The sequence below is a fragment of the Leptidea sinapis genome, chromosome 15, assembly GCF_905404315.1.
Source record: "Leptidea sinapis chromosome 15, ilLepSina1.1, whole genome shotgun sequence".
NCBI classification, from domain to species: Eukaryota; Metazoa; Arthropoda; class Insecta; order Lepidoptera; family Pieridae; genus Leptidea; species Leptidea sinapis.
This window is the reverse complement of record NC_066279.1, coordinates 6,724,332-6,746,389: the sequence shown is the minus strand read 5'-3', so window position 1 is coordinate 6,746,389 and position 22,058 is coordinate 6,724,332. Positions and strand designations below refer to the sequence as shown.

General features: G+C 32.6%; 2 protein-coding genes across 2 annotated transcripts in view; one reads left to right on the top strand and one right to left on the bottom strand.

The window, feature by feature from the left end:
- LOC126968206 (uncharacterized) overlaps nt 1-5,942 on the top strand; it is a 23,606-nt gene extending 17,664 nt beyond the window's left edge. Inside the window, exon 18 of the mRNA XM_050813062.1 lies at nt 1,465-5,942. Coding sequence (XP_050669019.1) covers nt 1,465-2,373 — 909 coding nt within the window. The 3' untranslated portion in view covers nt 2,374-5,942. The remainder of the gene's footprint in view (nt 1-1,464) is intronic.
- On the bottom strand, nt 5,936-22,058 carry LOC126968209 (dihydrolipoyl dehydrogenase). Its single transcript, XM_050813070.1, has 12 exons — nt 21,891-22,058; nt 21,454-21,576; nt 21,131-21,367; nt 20,793-20,933; nt 17,794-17,959; nt 17,131-17,288; nt 14,828-14,964; nt 13,777-13,864; nt 9,010-9,111; nt 8,373-8,510; nt 7,942-8,031; nt 5,936-6,332 (listed from the first exon to the last, which is right to left on the bottom strand). Exons 1-12 carry the CDS (start codon nt 21,930-21,932, stop codon nt 6,267-6,269), a joined length of 1,488 nt encoding a protein of 495 aa, XP_050669027.1. The 5' UTR covers nt 21,933-22,058; the 3' UTR covers nt 5,936-6,266.

The following is a 22,058-nucleotide window of genomic DNA, read 5'->3' as shown; positions in this document are numbered from 1 at the left end:
CCTACCTAGCTAAATATTTTTGTCGCCCCCGAAATCGCCTGTATACAAAATTTTATAAAAATCGTTGTAGCCGTTTCCAAAATTCAGATTATATATATATGCAAGAGTTGCTCGTTTAAAGATATAAGATAATAAAACAAAGAAAAAGTCCATCTATTTTACAAGCCTATTATTTTTGAGCAACCAGAAGAGCTGGCCAATCTGACGTGTTTACGTATTTCTTCATTTTTACTCGAAAGTTTGAAATTGTACTGAGGTCACGCAATGGTGGAGGCAGGTTGTTATAGTATGTTAGTAGTTAAGTTGGTATTAGTACTTCTCTATCATTATTTAATAAGAGCTTGGAGCTATGGATGTTTAGACCACTTTTCGCATAAAATAAGTAAATTTAAAACAAAATTATTAAAATATAGATGTAAAAACTTGTAAATTTGTAACATAATATTATTTAATAATTTTAGTGTACACTTGATGTTAACTCAATAAATATTAGTTAGCAATTTACCCGCAAATTAAAAAAAATCCTGTAATCTGTGAAAACTTAATAGGCGCATGTAATAATTATATTAAACTAGCTGACCCGACAGACGTTGTTCTGTATATAATAAAAAAAAAACTGTTTTATAGGAATTTGCCAATAATATATCAAACCATCAAAAATAATTTCGTAAAAAATTCTTGCTGTTGTTATAATGCAATTGTTTCACAGTGGAACTGTCAAACCGTGCATCACTAAATTCTCTCATAGAAAATATGTCCATACAAAACAAATATTGAAAATAAAAATAATTATGGGTCCCAAATCGAAATAAAAACTTTCCTATCTCCCAAGTTGGACCAAACTGCACTCCGTGAAGTAATTCCCATTAAAATCCGTTCATTAGTTTAGTTTTCCATCGCGGACAAACAACGTGTCTCGTAAATTATATATATTAAGATTTTTATATATTTTTTTGTTATATGCTGTTTGTTCTCCCAATAAAAAAATCATTAAAGCCAATATTTAGGCTTTTGGTAACTTAGCTCTAAATCAGGAACTGCTGTTTCTTGCGAAAATATAAGCGTAGGTTTTTTTAGCCAAGTCCCTTAACGTGCCTTAGACATCACATTGCAAAACTAATTTATAATTTTTTTAAATATTCCATTATTGCTATGTGACTTGCAGAAAACCGTGAAGGAATCCTCTCACGGGACATACTTATATTCAGGTCCAATAATATTAATCCGATTGAGTTTAATCCGTTAAGATCTTCGAAACACTTCCTGTGATTTCCACTTCGAAACAGCTGGTAACCACTTACCAGTTCGAAATGTTGCGGCATTTAGTCTTGCCTGCTGCATCGGCATGAATCCAGTCATTTCTGCATTTCTGCCCTTTGTCGCCTCTCACAACGCAATAGGACAATCCTAATTCTTTTATTTTTATTTTAATACAAAAATATAAATTTACAATTTATTTCACAGCTTAACAACGAAGTAGAAAAAAGCATTAATCGAATGATTATGATGAAAACAACGAAGCGTGTAATAAAAATACCCGCCAGTCGAAGCAACAACAAGTTCATATTCCAACAAGTCGACAGGATTCATATCATGTTCCCCTTTGACATTGATGGACTGGAAAGAAAGTCAATCGAACCAATAAAAAATCCCTTAGCAAAAATGTCTGACTTTAAACGTAATTCATGGGCCGATGAATTAATTATTCTTCTAAAGCCTTGGATCAATGAAGATATGTTGCTTGGAAACTCCAACATGGCTGCCAAATTCGCGTACCACAACAATAACTTTTCTGATTGTCTTAAATATCTTTTAGATAATTTGAAACGCGAGTATGCTATCGATCGTATTTATCTCACCCATCCCGATGATATAGAAAATGCAAGCATTTTAACTAAACAAGATGAAACTAAGATCATCATTAGAAATGCTATATCGAAACGGATTAAAGATATTTCGATGAAGATTTTAAATGAAGAGCCTTACGCAGCCATCGAGCCTTCAGTATATAAATCATTGCCGTGTTGCTGTGACGAATTGAAATATTCAACAAAACTAACATCCAAGTTAACTCACAATACTGATAAAAATCTCTCATTACAAGCCGCTCACCTTATAGATAAAGCCATGGGCTTGTTTCCAGTCGATGCCAAGCTATGGGAAACATGCTTTAAAATATGTAAAGATTTTTATTTAGAAAATGATTTGTGCATTGAAGATTTGGAAGTAGTTATGTGCAAATTCATGGAAAATAATGCTTCGACCATGGCATCGGCCATTATGTATTCTAAGGATTGTGCCCAGTACGCAGAGATATTGACGCCTAAGTTCTATCTGAATATGTGTAATGAAATATTGGATACATGGGGATGAACTTCTTGTATATATGTCTCATTATGAGACTATTAATATGTCAGTATGGGCATTGGGAAATGTTTTATTTATGACAATAAGCGACGAAACGAGCAGGACGTTCAACTGATGGTAATACGCCCTGCACATTACAATGCAGAGCCGCTCAGAATTCTCGAAAAATACTAAAATTCTGAGCGGCGTTAGAATTGCGCTCGTCACCTTGAGACATAAGATGTTAAGTCTTATTTGACCATTAATTTCACTAGATACGACGCCCTTTAGACCGAAGCACAATAATGGTTATAGATACATTACTGCTTCACTGTAGAAAAAGGCGTCGTTGTGGTACCCATAATCTAGCTGGCATCCTGTGCAATGGAGCCTCAAATGTATGTATTAGGTATATTATGTACTTAACGATGTACTTGCCATAAAAAAATAATTATGGAGGTAGTTACAAATATTTTTATTAAGGTTGTTTTGCAAAGTTTGATATTTTATTCGCTCTCTTAGTTAAAACTAATATTAGCAGTGCTGTTTTATTACTAATATTAGGCTTATAACATTATATTTTCATATACAACGAACTTACTTGCCATTAGCTTTGTATTCCAAAAATTCAAATAATATTTAAATATTAGCTTATATGACTATTTTTGTTATTATTATATAACAAATATATATAATAGATACCTATATATATGTTAATAATCTTCTTCATATATTAATGTAAACGGTTCACTTTTATTATATGCTCTTTAGTTGCAAGTTTTACAAATATTAAAAGTAAATTACTTCATTTTTTTTAATGTAGATGAAGCCTAAACTTAATCAACAAACCTATTTTACACCTTCTACATAATGAAATAAAAAAGTTTACCACATTTTATACTTTTGTCTGTTGTGATAATTTCTTTACTATTATTAAAACAATGATTGTTATTTTTATTGTTTTAAATGAATTATGCCTAAATATTGCAATCTTAATAATCTTTTCTCATAAATATTATTGTGTCAATTTTTTATGTTTCCAGTGTCTAGTCAAATGTTATATCTTAGTTATGTTGTTATTTGCTACCACGTTTTGTATTATGTAGGCGTACGTTTTACTTAAATGTCTTAAATCAAGTTTCAACCGGTTTTTGTTGGATCTGAAATTTGTTAGAAGTAGTAATTAAGACAATGCGGTTTTCAGTGTACCTTGACACTTAGTCGTTTCTGACGAAACTGAAATTTGATAAAATTTTGATTGTACTTGCAAGAGTTTAGTGAATTACCATAGTTTTAATTGCACTCAGAAAGTTTCCAGTTGCTAATACTAATGTTTTGTTATAAATAATATTGTTTGTTCTTGTTTCTATTTGCAGCAGTTTCATAAACATTGAGTATACATAAAAATAAATATCTTGTCAAAATAAATTAATAATTTTACAATATCATATTTTGACTATTCAGTACATAAAGAAGTATTTATGAAATCCTCATAATCAATATCACTTAGCTGCCTATTTATATTTTATCTAAATGTATCCAGTTCTATAATCTGAAATAATACTGTATTTAAAGTATTTTCATATTAATCCATATACCTCATATCTCACTAAATATAATGGCAGCTTAATGAATGTATAACGCATTAGTTAATAAGGCACCTTCGTTGTTCTTACCGAAGTATTACTACTATATGTACTAGCGTGGGCAATTATTACTAAAATCGAATAAGTCAATATAAAAGTCTCTTCTTATCGTATAACTGCGTACGGCAGGCAACAATGACTACAGCTGAGATCAATAGAGCATACTTAGACTTTGCTGAGAAAATTCTGACGTAAAACTTAGCCGAGTGTAAGCTTAGCATAATCTTTGATTTCGGTTTTATAGTTATTTGACAGCTGAGTTTATAATGAGCTTGAGCTAAGACATCCCAATGCAATAGTCAAGTTCGTATTTTATCACACTCAGCTAAGTTTTACGTAAGTAAAGTCTAAGTATCGCTCTATAGATCTCAGCCTCGAAGTAATTACGGCGATGCAGTGTGCGTAGTACAGTAAGTAATTTGGTATTTGAATAATTATGGAGAGGAACTACTAAATTGATAATCGAATGCGCAATTGCACAATCTTCGAATGTCGATTTTTTTTTGTAACAATTACCCATTGCTAAAAATGTACCTCTAAGAGCGCTTTAGCACTACGTTCGATCCGAATCTGTGGAAACACGGTCCGAAGTAGTCGTAGAACTATTTCTAACGGTTGACGGAAAAGAAATCGTATGACGATGCCGGATCTACTGCATAAACTACAATAGAATTAGATCGGATTCGGATCGGACGTTGTGCGAAAGCGCTATAACTGGTTGACAAACAAATATACCTCAGATGCCTATTGATTTGAATTTGACGTTTTATTTATAGGTTTAGTATAATCTGTTAACATAATTATTATTATCTTGGAACAACGAAATCATGACACATTGAAATAAATTGCTTATGCATTATAGTTTGAGAGTGACACAAACTAAATTTTAACGTTACATTATAGTTTGAGAGTGAGACAAACTAAATTTTAACGTTACATTATAGTTTGAGAGTGACACAAACTAAATTTTAACGTTACATTATAGTTTGAGAGTGACACAAACTAAATTTTAACGTTACATTATAGTTTGAGAGTGACACAAACAAAATTTTAACGTTACATTATAGTTTGAGAGTGACACAAACTAAATTTTAACGTTAAATTATAGTTTGAGAGTGAGACAAACTAAATTTTAACGTTACATTATAGTTTGAGAGTGACACAAACTAAATTTTAACGTTACATTATAGTTTGAGAGTGACACAAACTAAATTTTAACGTTACATTATAGTTTGAGAGTGACACAAACTAAATTTTAACGTTACATTATAGTTTGAGAGTGACACAAACTAAATTTTAACGTTACATTATAGTTTGAGAGTGACACAAACTAAATTTTAACGTTACATTATAGTTTGAGAGTGACACAAACTAAATTTTAACGTTACATTATAGTTTGAGAGTGACACAAACTAAATTTTAACGTTACATTATAGTTTGAGAGTGACACAAACTAAATTTTAACGTTACATTATAGTTTGAGAGTGACACAAACTAAATTTTAACGTTACATTATAGTTTGAGAGTGACACAAACTAAATTTTAACGTTATATTATAGTTTGAGAGTGACACAAACTAAATTTTAACGTTACATTATAGTTTGAGAGTGACACAAACTAAATGTTAACGTTACATTATAGTTTGAGAGTTACACAAACTAAATTTTAACGTTACATTATAGTTTGAGAGTTACACAAACTAAATTTTAACTTTATTGTGGAGATTTAACAAGAACTTCCGCAGAATATTGATGAACATACCACTAGCTCACCCTTTATTTGATTAAAACTAGGTTTTCTTTAGACATGGTATTACATTAACGTTTGTCAACCATTGATTAACTGATACTTAAAACAATGTATGTGATTTCCATTTTCAATATATTCCGTCTAAAACTTTTGTGTTTTTGTGCCTACTAATAGTCGATAAATAAAACTATATGTGACTGATTTATTGTTTTATTTTAAATTAAATATGAAGACACTAAAACAAGTGTAGAGTCGGTAAAATTATTTACAAAACAAAATAAAATAAATATACATTTATAGGGTGGAAATGCTCTGATTTATAGGAGGAATGAAATTTGCTAACGAAAAATATACAAGACAGTTGCACTGTTATCATTATTAATATTGAGCCTCGACTCAATATAAATTATCTTTAATACCCAAAGATCACAATAGATTCGAATAAGATCCTTATTGGACTAAATGGCTACTTCCTGGCGCCGTCCACGAAAAATATACAACAATATGGTCCTTATAACGGTGGTTTTAGAAGTTGATGGGTTTTCCACTATATGCTGCAAGATTCGCTTCTCGTAATGCCTCTGCACATGTCTGAAAAAGAATTATTTGCATTTGATTATATATGCCATTATTGTTATTTTATTCTCTCTTTAAATTTGAAAATATATAATACTATACTAGTGTCTCCTATGCATACATGCGTCCATCCATGCTACATATGCATGCATGCCTAGTTAGCATGTTTTTTTATTTTTTATTATTCATATTAAAAAAGAGTACAATGAAAAATTAAGACTAAGATGCGCCACAGAAACCTGTGTAGATTTTTATGCGTGGTACAAATGCATCACTTCGCTCACAACAACTGTACTTAAGAAGTATTTATATCAATATTTTATTTTTATACATAAGAAGGTATACTGTTAAATAACAAAAGATGAAATAAAAAAATACTTAATAAACTTAAACATTAAGAACACAACACCAGCCATTACATCCCCTTTTCCTATTAGTGTGTACTGCATATTTTTAAATGCGTATTTACACGAATTTTTATTTTTGAGAATGATTGTGTATAGATCTTCAAGTAAGTTATTTAATATGTTAGGTAGCATGTATCCCCACGTCCTTAGATATGAAATGTTAGTTAAGCTAATTCTATGGGAAATGTTTGAACCTGTAGAGTTTTTGATCGCGACCACCTAGACAAGATTTTAAGCTTTTCTCACCAAGACTTTTCCAACGCTATAATATTATGGGGGTCTGTACCTAATGTGGTTGCTGAGGTATAAAATTTCCGTTGTGTGATTTATATATAGATTATTAATATGAAGGACATAACAAAAACTGTTTTATCAGGACTAAGCAAGTCTCTATTATTATATATACGAGGCCCAACAATATCTACAACAAAGTTAGCACCAAGATGTGGGGCTTGCTAATTATGTTTCAAACATATATAATATATAACCTCGGGTCATGCCAGATATATATATAGTAAGTAGTAATTTTTATGCGCGGCGGTGATCACTTAAAATCGGTGACTCGTACGCTCGTTTATCCTCTTGTTCCAAAGACAAACTGACTACTATGTGACAGCCATTAAAAATATTTCATTCATAGATGTTAAAAGTTACTTATAAATTTGATATTTTGCAATAAAAAGAACAATATCACTCGGGAGAACGCGCGATTCCTACTCGGGTAAACGGGGCACTCGGATTGGTATCGTATCCATAAACGTGCGCTCTCGTAGGAAGAGATCTACCCTTGGTAAAATATGTAGTTAATACTAACAGGACTATATCAATTTTTTTTTTGTATGTACATTTAACAAGTGCAACCAATGTCATTACAATTGGAGATATATTTATTTACCATAGGGGGTGACAATAACAGAAAATATTCCAACAACACTCGGTAAACGTCTGGAAGCTACATCAGTTTCCTAAAGGGTCTAGGACATGGGGAGAAGAACTAATAAGAAAATCATAGCCCGTCTCAAAAGATGATTGTAAAATCATATAACAACTTGACGTAATTAATATATCATACAACTTTAGGTGGCCTGAGCAGAACCAGGCAAGAACCAATCATCATTATCCTCTATATAATCTACTATATTATTGTAAGGCTTATTTGTCAAAGAAGCTTTAATATATTTCTAGAATCCCTTCCTTATTATATTCTTAATACTCACTGGATGCGCGTGACAGACCCTCGCAACGTCCTCGGCTGCTGCTCCGTACTCCTGAGCGAGGACAGCTTCGTTGATCAGCTCACCACCACCCTGATTAATGTATTTCATAGTTATGATTAACTTACGCAACCGGGTATCAAATTTTACATGTGGTGCTTAAGGCTAATATTTTTTTAAACGGTATATACCTATCATGAAAAGATAATGTCGGCGCAATTAATACTGTCAAGTAAAATCGTTAAATAATATCGTAGTAATAGTATAAAAAGACAAGATGTTAAGTCTCATTTGCCCAGTAATTTCACTAGCTATGGCTCCCTTTAGACCGAAACACAGTAATGTTTACACATTACTGCTTACAAAAGTCGAAACAAAGTCTAGTAGGGGTCATAAGGTTAATTGATTTCCAAACTAATATGAAGGTCACTTACGGGTCCAATGATGTGTGTCCCGAGGATGACGTCAGTAGTCTTGTCAGCCAAGACCTTGACGAACCCGTCCGTCTCGCCGTTGGTCTTCGCGCGGGAGTTGGCCAGGAACGGGAACTTGCCCACTTTGTATGCTCGTCCCTGATAATTCAATTTATTTACTAAAATAATAATAATTTTGAAGGAGTCACTTATACACGTGTAATTATAACTGTATTAACTGTAATATTTTGGTTGTTGCGTAGTAAAAATATTTTTTCTTTTATCTGGAATCGATCGGTTTTAGATTACTGAGGTAACATTTTATAGGGATTTGAGACTATAGGGTATAGAGATAATGGGGTATATATGTATGTATGATTCAAATAAGAGTGGATTTTTTTAAATAAAATTTATTACTTAAGATTTATGCCTATATAAATATCTTTTATAATAATTTTATTTGAAAAAAATATTCATTTAGGTTATTTATTTAGTTTATTTCTTAATAAATTGCGTGACACATATATAATTATTAAAAGACATAGCAATGGGCAGTAAAACATTAAAAATGTACTTTTTATTTCATATTTTTTTAATCCAATATGTTTACGGAAAAGAAAAATATTTTAATGAAAGTATACAATAATTAAGTACTCACTTCTTTTTTTAGATCCTCTTCCGATTTTCCGACCCAGCCGACCTCGGGCGATGTGTAGATCACCGAGGGTATTGCGTCGTAGTTGAAGTGTACAGGCATACCCTGAAATATATCAAATGAATCTACAATATCGTCACAGAATAAAGAGAAGTACTTATTACAGAAAACCTTAGAAGCCCTCTAATAAGATTCATTTTAAATCTAATTCATATTTTCAAAATTAGTTTAAGCGGATTAAGATATAAAGTCAAAGTCAAAAATATTTTATTGACATAAAATCAAAAGATTGCTCGTCAACGTCAATCACTAAAAATACAATTCAAATACGTCATATTAATTACACAAAAGTTTAAACATATACACATTTTTAAAATAATGCAATACAATAAAACAAATACAAGGCTGAACCATAAAATCCATAAATAAACAACTATAATACTATTCAATTTAGTTTAGCGAAATAAATATTATGACAGTACACTGCCAGTACATACACGAGAACCTCCTATACGCTCATAAAAATATTAGCCAATTTAAAAAGAATAGTGATGTACACAGTGTCAATACTCAAAACAAACATAAACTCGCAATTCCGTCTACTAGGCTCCGTAAAATTGTTAAATCTTTTGAAGTGGATTGTGTTATATTTTATAATAAACTCCCAAATGAAATTAAAATATTACCTATTAAAAATTTAAATGTGTCGTAAAAAATAAATTAACATCTAAGGCCTATTATAATGTGAAAGATTATTTGAATGATAAAGATAGTTGGAATTAATGTTCTAAATTTTGTTAATGAATATTGTTATACTCATTTGAATGCTATTGTAACTTTTGTACTTCCTGACTTGCACTAAATAACTTATAAAGTTGTACAGTGAATAAAGATTTTTTGACTGTGACAATTCCAAATTAATATCGTTTACGTAATCTTCAATACTGTAAAAAGCCTTCGACATAAGTCTGTGTTTAATAAAAGATATACCAAAGGCAAAGCTGCCTTACACATTGCACGATGACTGAAGAAATAATTGCCTACTTATTTTGCCTAATTAGTTCAAATTCAAATAGTTTATTTCTCAAAATAGGATAACTGCATCACTTTTTGAAGTCAAGAAAATATACAAGTAATAGAACAATACAATCCTACTGCTTATAAATTAAAATAGTATGCAGACCTTAAAATTATTTACATTGCTTTAAAAATAAGTTAATGTCTCTTGTCATTAATAGCGGGAACTGATGGTATACCTCCCATATTCTATAAAAATTGTGCTGCGGAATTATCGATACCTTTAACAATAATATATAATAAATCTCTAATGGATGGTATATTTCCAAGTGAATGGAAAAAAGGGAAGGTGGTACCTATATTCAAGAAGGGTAATAAATCGGATATTAAAAATTATAGACCTATTACTGTACTAAGTACTCCTGCCAAAATATTTGAATCTTTTGTCTGTTCCCAAATCTTATGGGAAACTAAACATTTAATAAGTGAAAAACAACATGGTTTCGTTAAAAACGATCAACCCTTACAAATTTGTTGTGTTTTACTGATTCTGTTATAACTGAAATGAGCAATGATAAGGAGGTTGACGCTGTGTATACAGATTTTAGTAAGGCGTTTGACAAAGTCGACCACACCCTGCTAATAAAGAAGCTAAGAGATGCATACTGCTTCTCAGAAAGTGTATTAGTATGGTTAGAATCATATTTAGCTCTTCGACCACAAGTAGTTGAAATAAATGGGTATCAATCTAGAGAATTTCAACAAACATCTGGCGTTCCTCAAGGCCCTAATTTGGGACCATTATTGTTTACACTGTTTATAAACGATATTTCCAAAAGTATTCAAGAATCAAATTACGAGTTATATGCAGATGACTTAAAAATATATCGTACAGTTACTTGATCAGAGGATCAAACGAAACTACAGAATGATATACATCGTGTAATGTTATGGTGTCAAAATAATTTGATGGAACTCAATGCGTCCAAATGTCATTTTATAGAATTTTCTAGGAAACGAAAGAAATTGGAGAGTAAATATCATATTGATGGCATACAAATAAATCAAATAAACCATATCAATGATTTGGGTGTCATTTTAGACGAGGAGTTGAGATTTGATAAACATATTGACAAAATAGCTCACAAAAGTTTTAAAATGCTTGGGTCTTTCTTACGTAACACCAAGGCTTTTACATCAATTCCTACGCTTAAAATACTATACTATTCCCTTGTAAGATCTCAGGTTGAATACAATTCGGTAGTTTGGTGCCCCTATTATCAAAAGTACATCACTAGGATTGAGTCAGTTCAAAAAAAAAATTTATATCCAAATTGAGTTATGTCACTAATAATCACACTATTATAAGTTACAAAGACAAATTAAAAATATTCAATATGAAAACCTTAGAATTGCGAAGAAATGCGTCACAAATTCTTTTCTTATATAAATGATTAAATAATCAATTAGACTGTCCATTACTTCTATCTAAGATTGGATTATGTGTACCACCTTATCCTTGTCGTATTAGTACATATCTGCCAGTACATGTACGATTCTTCAGAAACAATTATGGCTCAAATTCACGTATCAAACTTATCTCAAAATTATATAACAGTAAATTTCATAGTAATAGTAGTATAGATATAAATTTTAATACATTTTGCAATTTTAAAAAATACGCTTTGAACTTTTTGGATTGGATTGGAATTTGGATGTATAAAATTATAGTTTTTAGTAATAGTAAACATACATATTGTAGTTGTATTACTTAACTTACAATAATAAATGAAGGCAACGCTGTGCATACCTATAAGTTAGATATACAAATATTTACTTTAAAAACAAACTGAAATCTTTTCTATTAGAAAAACAAAAATGTTCAGAGGCATAAAATCAAAACTAAACAGCATGAATAAATAAAATAAAAAATCAAAATATGTCCTATTTAATAAAATTAAAATAAAAATATTTTTAAACTCGTTTTCCAATTCAATCTTTTAGTTTCTTTTATTTTATTTTTCTACTATTTTTGGATGGTCACTTTATTTACATTAAGACCTATAACACAAGGAACCGTGTTGTCTACAGCTACTGTCAACGAGTCGACTTGGTAGGTACCTACTGAAAATCAGTACTGGAAATCATTTCCAAAAATACTGAGTGGGTGTCCTTTTCATGACCCCGTATTTTTTTTATTTGTTAATTTAACTATGTATATATGTTTTGTGATGTCATGAATAAATGCATACTTTACTTTACTTTACTTTAAAATATTAAATATAAGAAATGTTACATTATAAGTAGTCATAATATTAATATATAAATAAATAATAAATAAATTGCTTTAATCCCATGCACTTTTATCTGTTATATAATCTTTAATTGCATAATAAGCTTTTTTTAAAAGTTTCTGTTTAACAAATATTTTAAACTTTTTTAATTGTAGTTTGCAAATTTCTTCAGGGATTTTACTATAAAAGCGGACACGTTGTCCCCTGAATGATTTGTCTATTTTCGTTAGCCTTGTGTGAATCAGAGCAAGATTATGTTTATTTCTAGTGTTGCAGTTATGAATGTCACTGTTTTTTTTAAACGATCTATATTTTTATGCACAAATATTAGGTTTTCAAATATCTATTGACATGGTACTGTTAATATGTTGATCTCCTTAAATTTAATTAGTTAGTACCTAGGTGTAATTTAAATTTGTTTTATTTATCTTAAACTTTTTTATGCTCCTCTGTGTTAAAGAAGACTTTTACTCTAATCAAATATATAAGTAAAAGAAAATATTATTACAGTTCAAGTCTGCCAGACTAAATTTGATCTTCAAACATATCTTTTTTCTATTTAAAGTAAACAACATGTTGTTTTTTTTAAAGTGATAACCATCACTTCTAGGATTAATACACAAATAAAATTTGTAAAGTAGATCCAGTAGATGAAGCCACAACCTGAGAGTTGAACAAAGCAAACAGAATTTTATAACGAGGCGGTACTCGAACAGTTTGCTCAGTAGGTTAGAGCACCGGCACGGAACGCCGCAGGTCGTGGGTTCGAATCCCGCATCGTTCATAAAATTTTGTTTTTCGTGTTGTGGTATGGGTACCACAACACGAAATCAGATTATGGGTAATCTGGCCGGCATCCTGTGCAAAAGGGGCCTCCCACTGGTAACTCCGTTGGTGTTCGTCGGGTGTGTGCCAGCGGATACTGAGCCGGTCTAAGTATTAATCGAAGACTGTTATTACTTTGTGTTTCTGTATGTCTCTCGGGGGCGGTCGCGGTGGAGTTAGCGGAAGCTCCGGCGGTGGTTGTGACTGGCCGTGTAGTGCTAATTTATACTCCCGGGCGGAGCACCCCACTTCCAATATTTTTATACAATATCTAGCCGTTCCCGCCCGCTTTGCTGGGCGAATTTTAAAATAAAATAAATTAAATTTTATTCTTGAAATATCTCAAGAATAAAAGTTCATTGAATCATTGACCCAGTTACCCAAATCATACAGTACGTTTAAACTTGCTCAAAATGAAAAGTCTACTTTTTGACAAAACCAATGCACGGATTATGTTAATTTTTGGTATATTATCAGCAAATCTGCTAGTTCCATACTGTATATAGATAAGGTTGTGGATCGAAACGTATATAAGGAATTGTTCTTTGAATTGAGGATATGTATTGACTTGTAGGTAAGTACTTTTATTTAACATCTATCTAACAGATTTTCTCTAATATATATATATACATACCTTGATTCCCTCAACGCACACGATACCCTCGTCTTCTGCCTTATGAGCCAGCATAGGTCCATGAATTACGTCTCCGATGGCATAGATACTAAAACATATTTATATACACATTACTTTCATGTCACGGAACATATTATTAAATTCGGTTAGAACCTGAGAATAGGGAACGTAAATATATTTTTTTATTCGATTCTACAAAAAATATAAAACACCGAAAAGCAACTCAAAGTTTTTCAAAACAGCAAACGGACATGGACATTAAACGTCTGTTATATTGGCGCGAACAGTGACAACACAGCTGTTCATACTTTTTACTTCAAATTGGTGTGTTTTTGTGCTCAATGGCGCTGATTTTCAAATATTCAAATTTACTAGTAATTATTGCACTTTTTTAAAATGAATTTCTTGCTCAAAATATAATTATCGTCAAAAATATTGCTGAACGAATAATTCTTAAATAATAAATTTCATTTCAAAATATTTAACTATTATTTGAATCACGTGTATTATATTTAGTCAGTAACGTAATGATGTTATCGATATTTTTAAAAAGAGGTGGCCTGCGGTGCCTGTATGCCCTCTCGGTAATTTTTTTTATGAGATAAAGTTATGAGACGAACATGACGTTTACCTGATGGTAAGTCATACGCCCTGTCAATTACAATGCAGTGCCGCTTAGGGTTCTTGGTTGAATACAAAATTTGTAGTATACAGATATGTTTATCTCCACAGATCTATTTAAGGACGTATGACGCGAGTCAACGAAGATACATAATTTCACAATTATTAATTAAATATTAACTCTGACACTTCATTTAACTAAATATTGCATTATCATGACACAAGGCCGATTTTATAACAAATTTCTAGCGTTTGTTTATGACAGCCCGCAATGAAAATAATTCTATGGATAAATTCACTCGTCGCTCGCGTTATGATCACTTATGACGTCACAGAAAATTTAAATTCTTTGTTTTCATACATCACTACAATGTCGCGATATCTATTCTCATAAAAGTCTGTGATCAAAAGAAATAAAGACTATAACTACCCAGGAACTGTGGTCTGGAACTTATTATTCACAGGCACACGGCCGCGGTCGTCCAAAGCAATGCCGACTTTGTCCAAACCCAAGCCCTTGGTGTACGGTCTTCTGCCGATTGAGATTAATACAACATCACAGTCCAACTAAAACAACAAATATATTAATTACAATATGCTATTATCATACATTTAATGCACATAGAGAGAATCCCACTGATAAGACGGTGTTTTTTATTTTAAAGTTTCGGTGTTTCCGGGACGATACGACATGGGCACCTTAAAAAAAAAGCGCGTACACCTTCTTTAAAGGCCGGCAACGCTCCTGTGATTCCTCTGGTGTTGCAAGAGAACAACATTCAATGATATCAACCATTATGACGTTGACATTTTTCACGACACGTTTAAGTCATTTAGAAATAAAGTTTTAGAAAAAATAACGACCACGGTAGATAATAGTTTGTATTACATTGTTAATGACTTATTAATTCTTACTTTTTTTTTTGTAATTTCACACTTACCAGATTATAATTATTTACATTGTATAGTTTCTAGAATTAAGATTTATTACTAAGTTACTTAATTTTTTCATAATTAAAATGTTGAATGTACCTAATTAGAATAACCAACCTAAAATTAGTATGTAAGTGCAAATCAATTGTTAATGTTAAGTTGGTTATTGTTGGTACATCTTAAATAAATAAATAAATAAATAAGAGAATGTGGGCGGCGGTGATCACTTAACACCAGGTAACCCGTTCGCTTGTTTGTCCTCCTTTTTCCATAAAAAAAAAACATGTGAGGAGATGCGTGCCTTATGAGTGCACTATTCTAAATTATTCCGCAACAGAAAAGACCGTTAACAGACCTGGTGGCGCAAAAAAAAATTTCGTACGATTGTCCAAAAAAGAAATGGATATCTGAAAGGCAAACCGCACTGACATAAGAGACCGGAAATGTTTCGGTGATTCGATGTGCTGCAAGAGATCATGGTGGTGATGACTTTTCATTAAGTTACCATCAGGTGGCATAATGGAGAGATAAAGGTAACGACATACGAAAGAACAAGACGAAAATGATTCATTGTGGAGACCAATACTTATGGTTCACTTGCGCCAGAGGAAGTAAATCAGTAATTTTTTAATTAAACTAGAAATTGATATGGCTATCTTGTAGGTATTAGGATTATAAATACAGGTATTATTATTATTGATAATATTTTCCGTTGGAATAAAAGTATATCTGGATCGAACAATCGGGTTTGAATAATTATTAGTATATAAGCCATCTTCATGAGGAATAGTTCCATGGCAGGCTATACCTCTCAGCGCCAGACATTACATACCTAAAATATTGTATTATTGGTAAATCAGAGATAAGCCTGATAAAACACACAAATAAAAGTCATTTTTATAAAATTATTATATCAATGGGACAAATACCGAACCTAAATAACATATACAACACAATAATAACACTGTCAACACTTATATTATTATAAAAACATATTGTATAATAAAGTGACACAATTTGATTCTTTCACCATTTGAAAACTACATTATGACAGAGTAATATGAGTACAGAGACTGCACTTTAATAAAAAAATAGAAATCCCTACGAAAATTTAAAGCCATGTAAATGAAATCTAGGTGGACTATTTAAACATAAACAAAATTGCATAATGGTTTATCTAGTATTATAAATTATATAATTTTCATGAATCCGAGATATGATTGTAGAGTGTATGAATAAGATAAGATTAAAATGTTGCATTTTAAATTTAGAAACATTCTTTTCAGGCATTATCACTTTACATTAAATCACTGTGTTATGTATATTATGACGTCATTTTACATGCCACTTCTGTAACGTCAAAAATAAATTCCTCTACAAAATGATGATTACTGAGCTGCAATGTCATTCACAATGATCAATCTCAATATTGTTTCATTAAATATCTTTTTAAATAATTTATCCTTAGATTTTATATAATATTTTGATGATAGGTGTAGGTATCCTTTTTGATACCATTTCTTAAATGGATGCTTTTTCGGTGTTTCCACATTGAAATGACATGATTCACCTAAAGTAATTAATACCTCTAGTATCGCCAGAGACACTCAGTAGTGATCACTTACCATCAAGTGTCCCTAAAGCATGTTTATCATCTAAGTATTAAAAAAAAAGTCAGTTTAAGCCAGATTTGCATCAAATAATAAAAAAAATCAAAAGGTAGTTTATGTCAAATTTGCACACAGTGAGAAAGAAATGCACAATTTTTTTTTTCAGTATAATGACAAAATAGAATCTTACCGTTTCCTTATTACCACCCTTGGCCGCTTCAACTTCAACTTTAACACCAGCACCCTCTTTCTTAACCCCTGTGACCTTGGTGCCAAGTTTGAATTTCATGCCCTGTTTTGAAAGAATCTTTTGTAATGTCTTTGATACTTCTCCATCAATACCAACACCTGTAAATTTGATACTTATGTGATCAAATGCCTATTTGTAGATGAATAATGATTAGGTAACAATTCTGTTGATGTGTAAAAAAAAATTCAGTGAACATACAAAACTATTATAAAGCAGATAATTCCAGTAGGTTTTGGTATATATTAAATTCACAACATTAGATTTTCATTTTAAATAATTAGTCTAGAACAAGTGACACCCATTCAAAGATCAAGCATAGACCAGCTTCATCATACATATGATAGATATGAGACATACCAAGATTTACGAACCATATGTCACTTGAATGGTTGGCTCAGTTGGTAAGAGCACTCGGATGGAACCCGACAGGTCGCGGGTTCGAGTCCCGCATCTTTGATAAAATTTAATTTGTATAATAAATATTATTTCAATTGTACTTCCAGTGCTCTGACACTATGAACATCATAGTGTGTGGTCGATCCTTAAGATTCACACATGCTAATATTATTTAAGGTGAATCAATAAAAAATATTAATTATTTACCTCCAATAGAGTCAAGGAACTCAATGGCTGTCACATCAGAACCCAGCCTTTGATAAACAGATCCCAATTCCAGCCCAATAACACCGGCTCCAATAACCAACATTTTCTGAGGCACTTTGGGTAAGGATAGGGCCCCAGTAGATGTGATGATTTGTTGCTCATCAAACTGTAAATTGTTTCGTGTTATAAAAAAAACACCAGTCAAGTTGATTAAAACTCTCAGCATGTAAAGGATAAAAGATTTTCACAAATACTTGAAACTAGACACTTGGCATCATGCTTATTTGAATTTTTATGAACTAACCTGCTGCCGGGGATAATAATATACTACAGCCACACATTATTCTCAACTTCTTTAGAGTTACAAGATTAGACAAAATAGATAATAACCATTACATTTTAACAGCATTTAGACATTTAGCCCAAATGTTTAAGCCAAACGATGACAATGAAGAAGAGAATCCACCTTTAGAGTTTCTTATTTCCAAAAACTATGGAAGGTGACAGAAATCATTTAGATCCATAACAAAGGAAAGCCCTCGCACGAATGTACCTTAAACAGACCCATAAGCCTTACTCCAGTCCTCTCAAAGCTATGGGAAAGGATTTTACTCAAAAGGTAAGGTTATGGACGAGAATGATAGTGGCCCTGAGCATCAGTTTGACTTCCGTAAGGAAGCACTCAGCCATAGAACAAGTACATCGCGTGTACCATTCTGTTAGACAATGCTTTGAGAACAAAATATACTGCTCCACAGCCTTTTTGGATATACAACTGGCCTTCGACAAAGTATGGCACAAGGGACTGCTTTGCAAAATCAAGTTGAATCTACCACACTCAGTGTTTCACATCTTAGAGTCGTGCAAGATCTTCCCTGTACCCTATTAATGCTGGTGTGCCCCAGGGCTTGGTGCTTGGACCAGTGTTGTAAAATATCTACACATCAGATCTGCCAACCTCACATGATGATACTGTATGCTAATGATATTGCTTTTTAGCAGTGGACAGTGACCCTAGGTAGGCGAGTGAAAAATTGCATCGAATTCTCCACGCCACTTAAGAATGGCTGCAAAAATGGCGCATTCAAGACAGTGCACATATTTTTCACCCAGAGGAAAGAAAACTGTCCCCCAGTTTGCTTCAATAACAACAATTTGTCTCAAAAAGATAGTGTAAAATATCTTGGATGACACTTATCATACTTATAATCACGCCTCTTTCCCGTAGGGGTAGGAGAGACCACTTCTTTCCACTTGCTACGATCCTTACATACTTGTTTCGCTTCGTCCACTTTCATTATTCCTTTCATACATGCTCTTCGGTTTAGGGTACTCTTGACCTGGCCTTTTTCCAAGACGTCCCTGATTTGATCTTGAAACGTCCGCCTAGGTCTTCTTGCACTTTCATTCACACTGGCCTTATACACTTTCTTCATCAATCGTTCTTCATTCATTTTCTCGACATGACCAAACCATCTCAGCATGCCTTACTCAATTTTTGTCACAACATCTTCTTTCAGACCACAACGATTCCTTATCTCACTATTTCTTATCCTGTCACTAATTTTAACTCCTATCATACTTCTCAACACTCATCTCAACTGCGTTTATTCTGCTTTCATGTTTCTTCTGCCATACCCCTTCCACTTCCATACATGAGTGTTGGAACCAACACCCCCTCATGCACAGCCAAACGAGCCTTATTAGACACCTTCTGCCTGTCCATAAAGAAGTGCAAAGCTCCATTCACCATGTTTCCTGCATTCACTCTTCTTTCAATATTGCTCTCATACTTTCCATCTCTTGTAAGCTTAGAACCCAGATACACAAACTCATTCACCTGTTCAATTTTTTCATCTCCAATCACAATATTGCAGTCTGTCACTACCTCATCTCTTTCAAACACCATCACTTTCGTCTTCTTTACATTCATCTTCATTCCCTTTCTACCAAAAGTTCCATTCATAGCAGTTACCATTACCTGCAACTCTTCAGCCGAAGATGCTAGTAATACTTGGTCATCAGCATAGAGAAAACATTTGATGAGTAACTCAATCATTCTCAACCCACTGTCATTCTCTTTTAAATCTGTCAAGCAATTATTCATGAACAGATTAAACAGCCACGGTGACGCTACACATCCCTGTCTAACACCTTTTTCGATATTAAACCATTCAGTGTATGCCCCGTTTATCCTTACACAAGCACTCGAATCTCTATAAAGAGATTGCAATGCTCGTATGAGGACACTGCTCAAACCGTTCGCGGACAATGCTGACCACAATTAATTCCTCACACGAACGCTCAATAAACCTTCTGGTTTTTGGCCAAGAACTTATCGGCTATCCACCGCAAGGAAAAGACCTGATCCGTACATCCCATTCCCTTTATAAATCCCGCTTGTGCGTCCCATACTTTGTCGTCTGTTTTATTCACAACTCTTTCAATCAACACTTTCGCATACAATTCACCGACGACGGTGAGAAGGCTTATACCGCGGTAATTTCTGCAGTCCTGCCGTGACCCTTTTCCCTTATACAATGGCATGATTACAGCTTTGCACCAGTCTCCTGGTACTTGCCCATTTCGCTAGCACAAATTGAAAAGATGGTACAGCTGGCTAGCCACTATGCCCTGTCCAGCCCTCAGCACCTCGACGGTAATCCTGTCATACCCTGCAGCCTTACCTAATCTCATACTTTTCAATGCTTTCACTATTTCATCCATGCTTATCTCACTTTCATCGACATTTATATTACTTTCAATAGAAGATGCCGAATGTTGTTCATGCACTTCCTCTCTTTCAAACAAACTTTCAAAATACTCTTTCCATCTCCTTAGCACACATTCTTCTCCTCTTATAATGCTCCCATCTTGACTCCTGATTATGCTGAGCTCCGAGGTAGAAGTATTTGAATATAATAGATTTAAACTTGTCCTTAACATTGCTCAGTCTGTGGATGTCATTCCAAAAGATATGATGAAAAAATTATACTTACAGTGACTCCAGGAAATGGTGTAACCTCTGATCCAGTGGCAATTAGAATATTCTTGGTAGTTATGGTCTCTACACCTTTCTCTCCTTTAACTTCTACTTTGTTAGGTGCAACAATAGATCCTACACCTCGTACTAGCTGGACCTATTTTGAAATTCAATCTCAAATTGAATTATAAAATATTATACAATTTGATTGGCAAGTGTTGGTTGGATGACCTGTCTGTTTGTGGTAACACACTATCAATTGTTGTGAAGTAACACAAGTGTAAAATGCTGTACAGTCATACCTTAAAAGTACTAGTAGCAACATTAATAATAATGAAGAAGCTAAAAGCTTACCTTGTTCTTATTGAAGAGCATAGCAATACCACCAGTCAAGGCTTTAACCGCATTTGTTTTATAAGACATCATGGTTTCAAAGTTGAAGCTAAGATTTCCCACTTCAATGCCTCTGTTTTTGAAGTCATGTTTGGCCATATGGTATAAGTGTGAGTTGTGGAGCAAAGCTTTAGATGGAATACAGCCTACATTTAAACATGTTCCACCAAGTGTAGGGTCTTTCTCAACTGATATTGTCTAAAATAAAAAATATATACAAATTAACACAATCCAATGACAATAAGTACAATTATCTAAAATACTAGCTCATACTTATTACATACTTTAAATCCCAATTGAGCAGCTTTGATAGCAGCAACATAACCGCCAGGGCCCGAACCAATTACTACAACATCAGCTTCGTGTGATGCTGAATATTTCCTGATAGCAATTCTTAGAGGTCCATTCTAAAATGTGTCACATGATTACATAAAATGTGATTTATTAGTACTATTATTATATTTTAATAATAAATAGTCACATGTTTGAAGGTCAGTTACCAGATAACCAAAATGAAAGCAGTAAGCATACAATATATTCTACTCACTTATTGATTTTTCCTTTACTTCGCCCCGTAAAACGAAGGTTTTTAGAAAAACTACCTCTACACTACTGATTAATTTGTCTACATTAAATAATTACATCTCAAAATAGATTGCATAACAGAAAATCATGACTAGTTTAGGCCAAATTATTGATTTAAATATTTTCTCTTACTTACCACATATGGAGTGGATGCAAGTTTAAGAAATTTATACCCCATTGTAGGTTTTCGAAAACCCTTATTTTGTCGTTTAAATATGTTTTATTTCAGAAAGAAAAACTATTGTATTCGGTGCCCTGGCGACTGGTGATCAGGCTAACGTCTGACGGTTAAACATTAACTGTC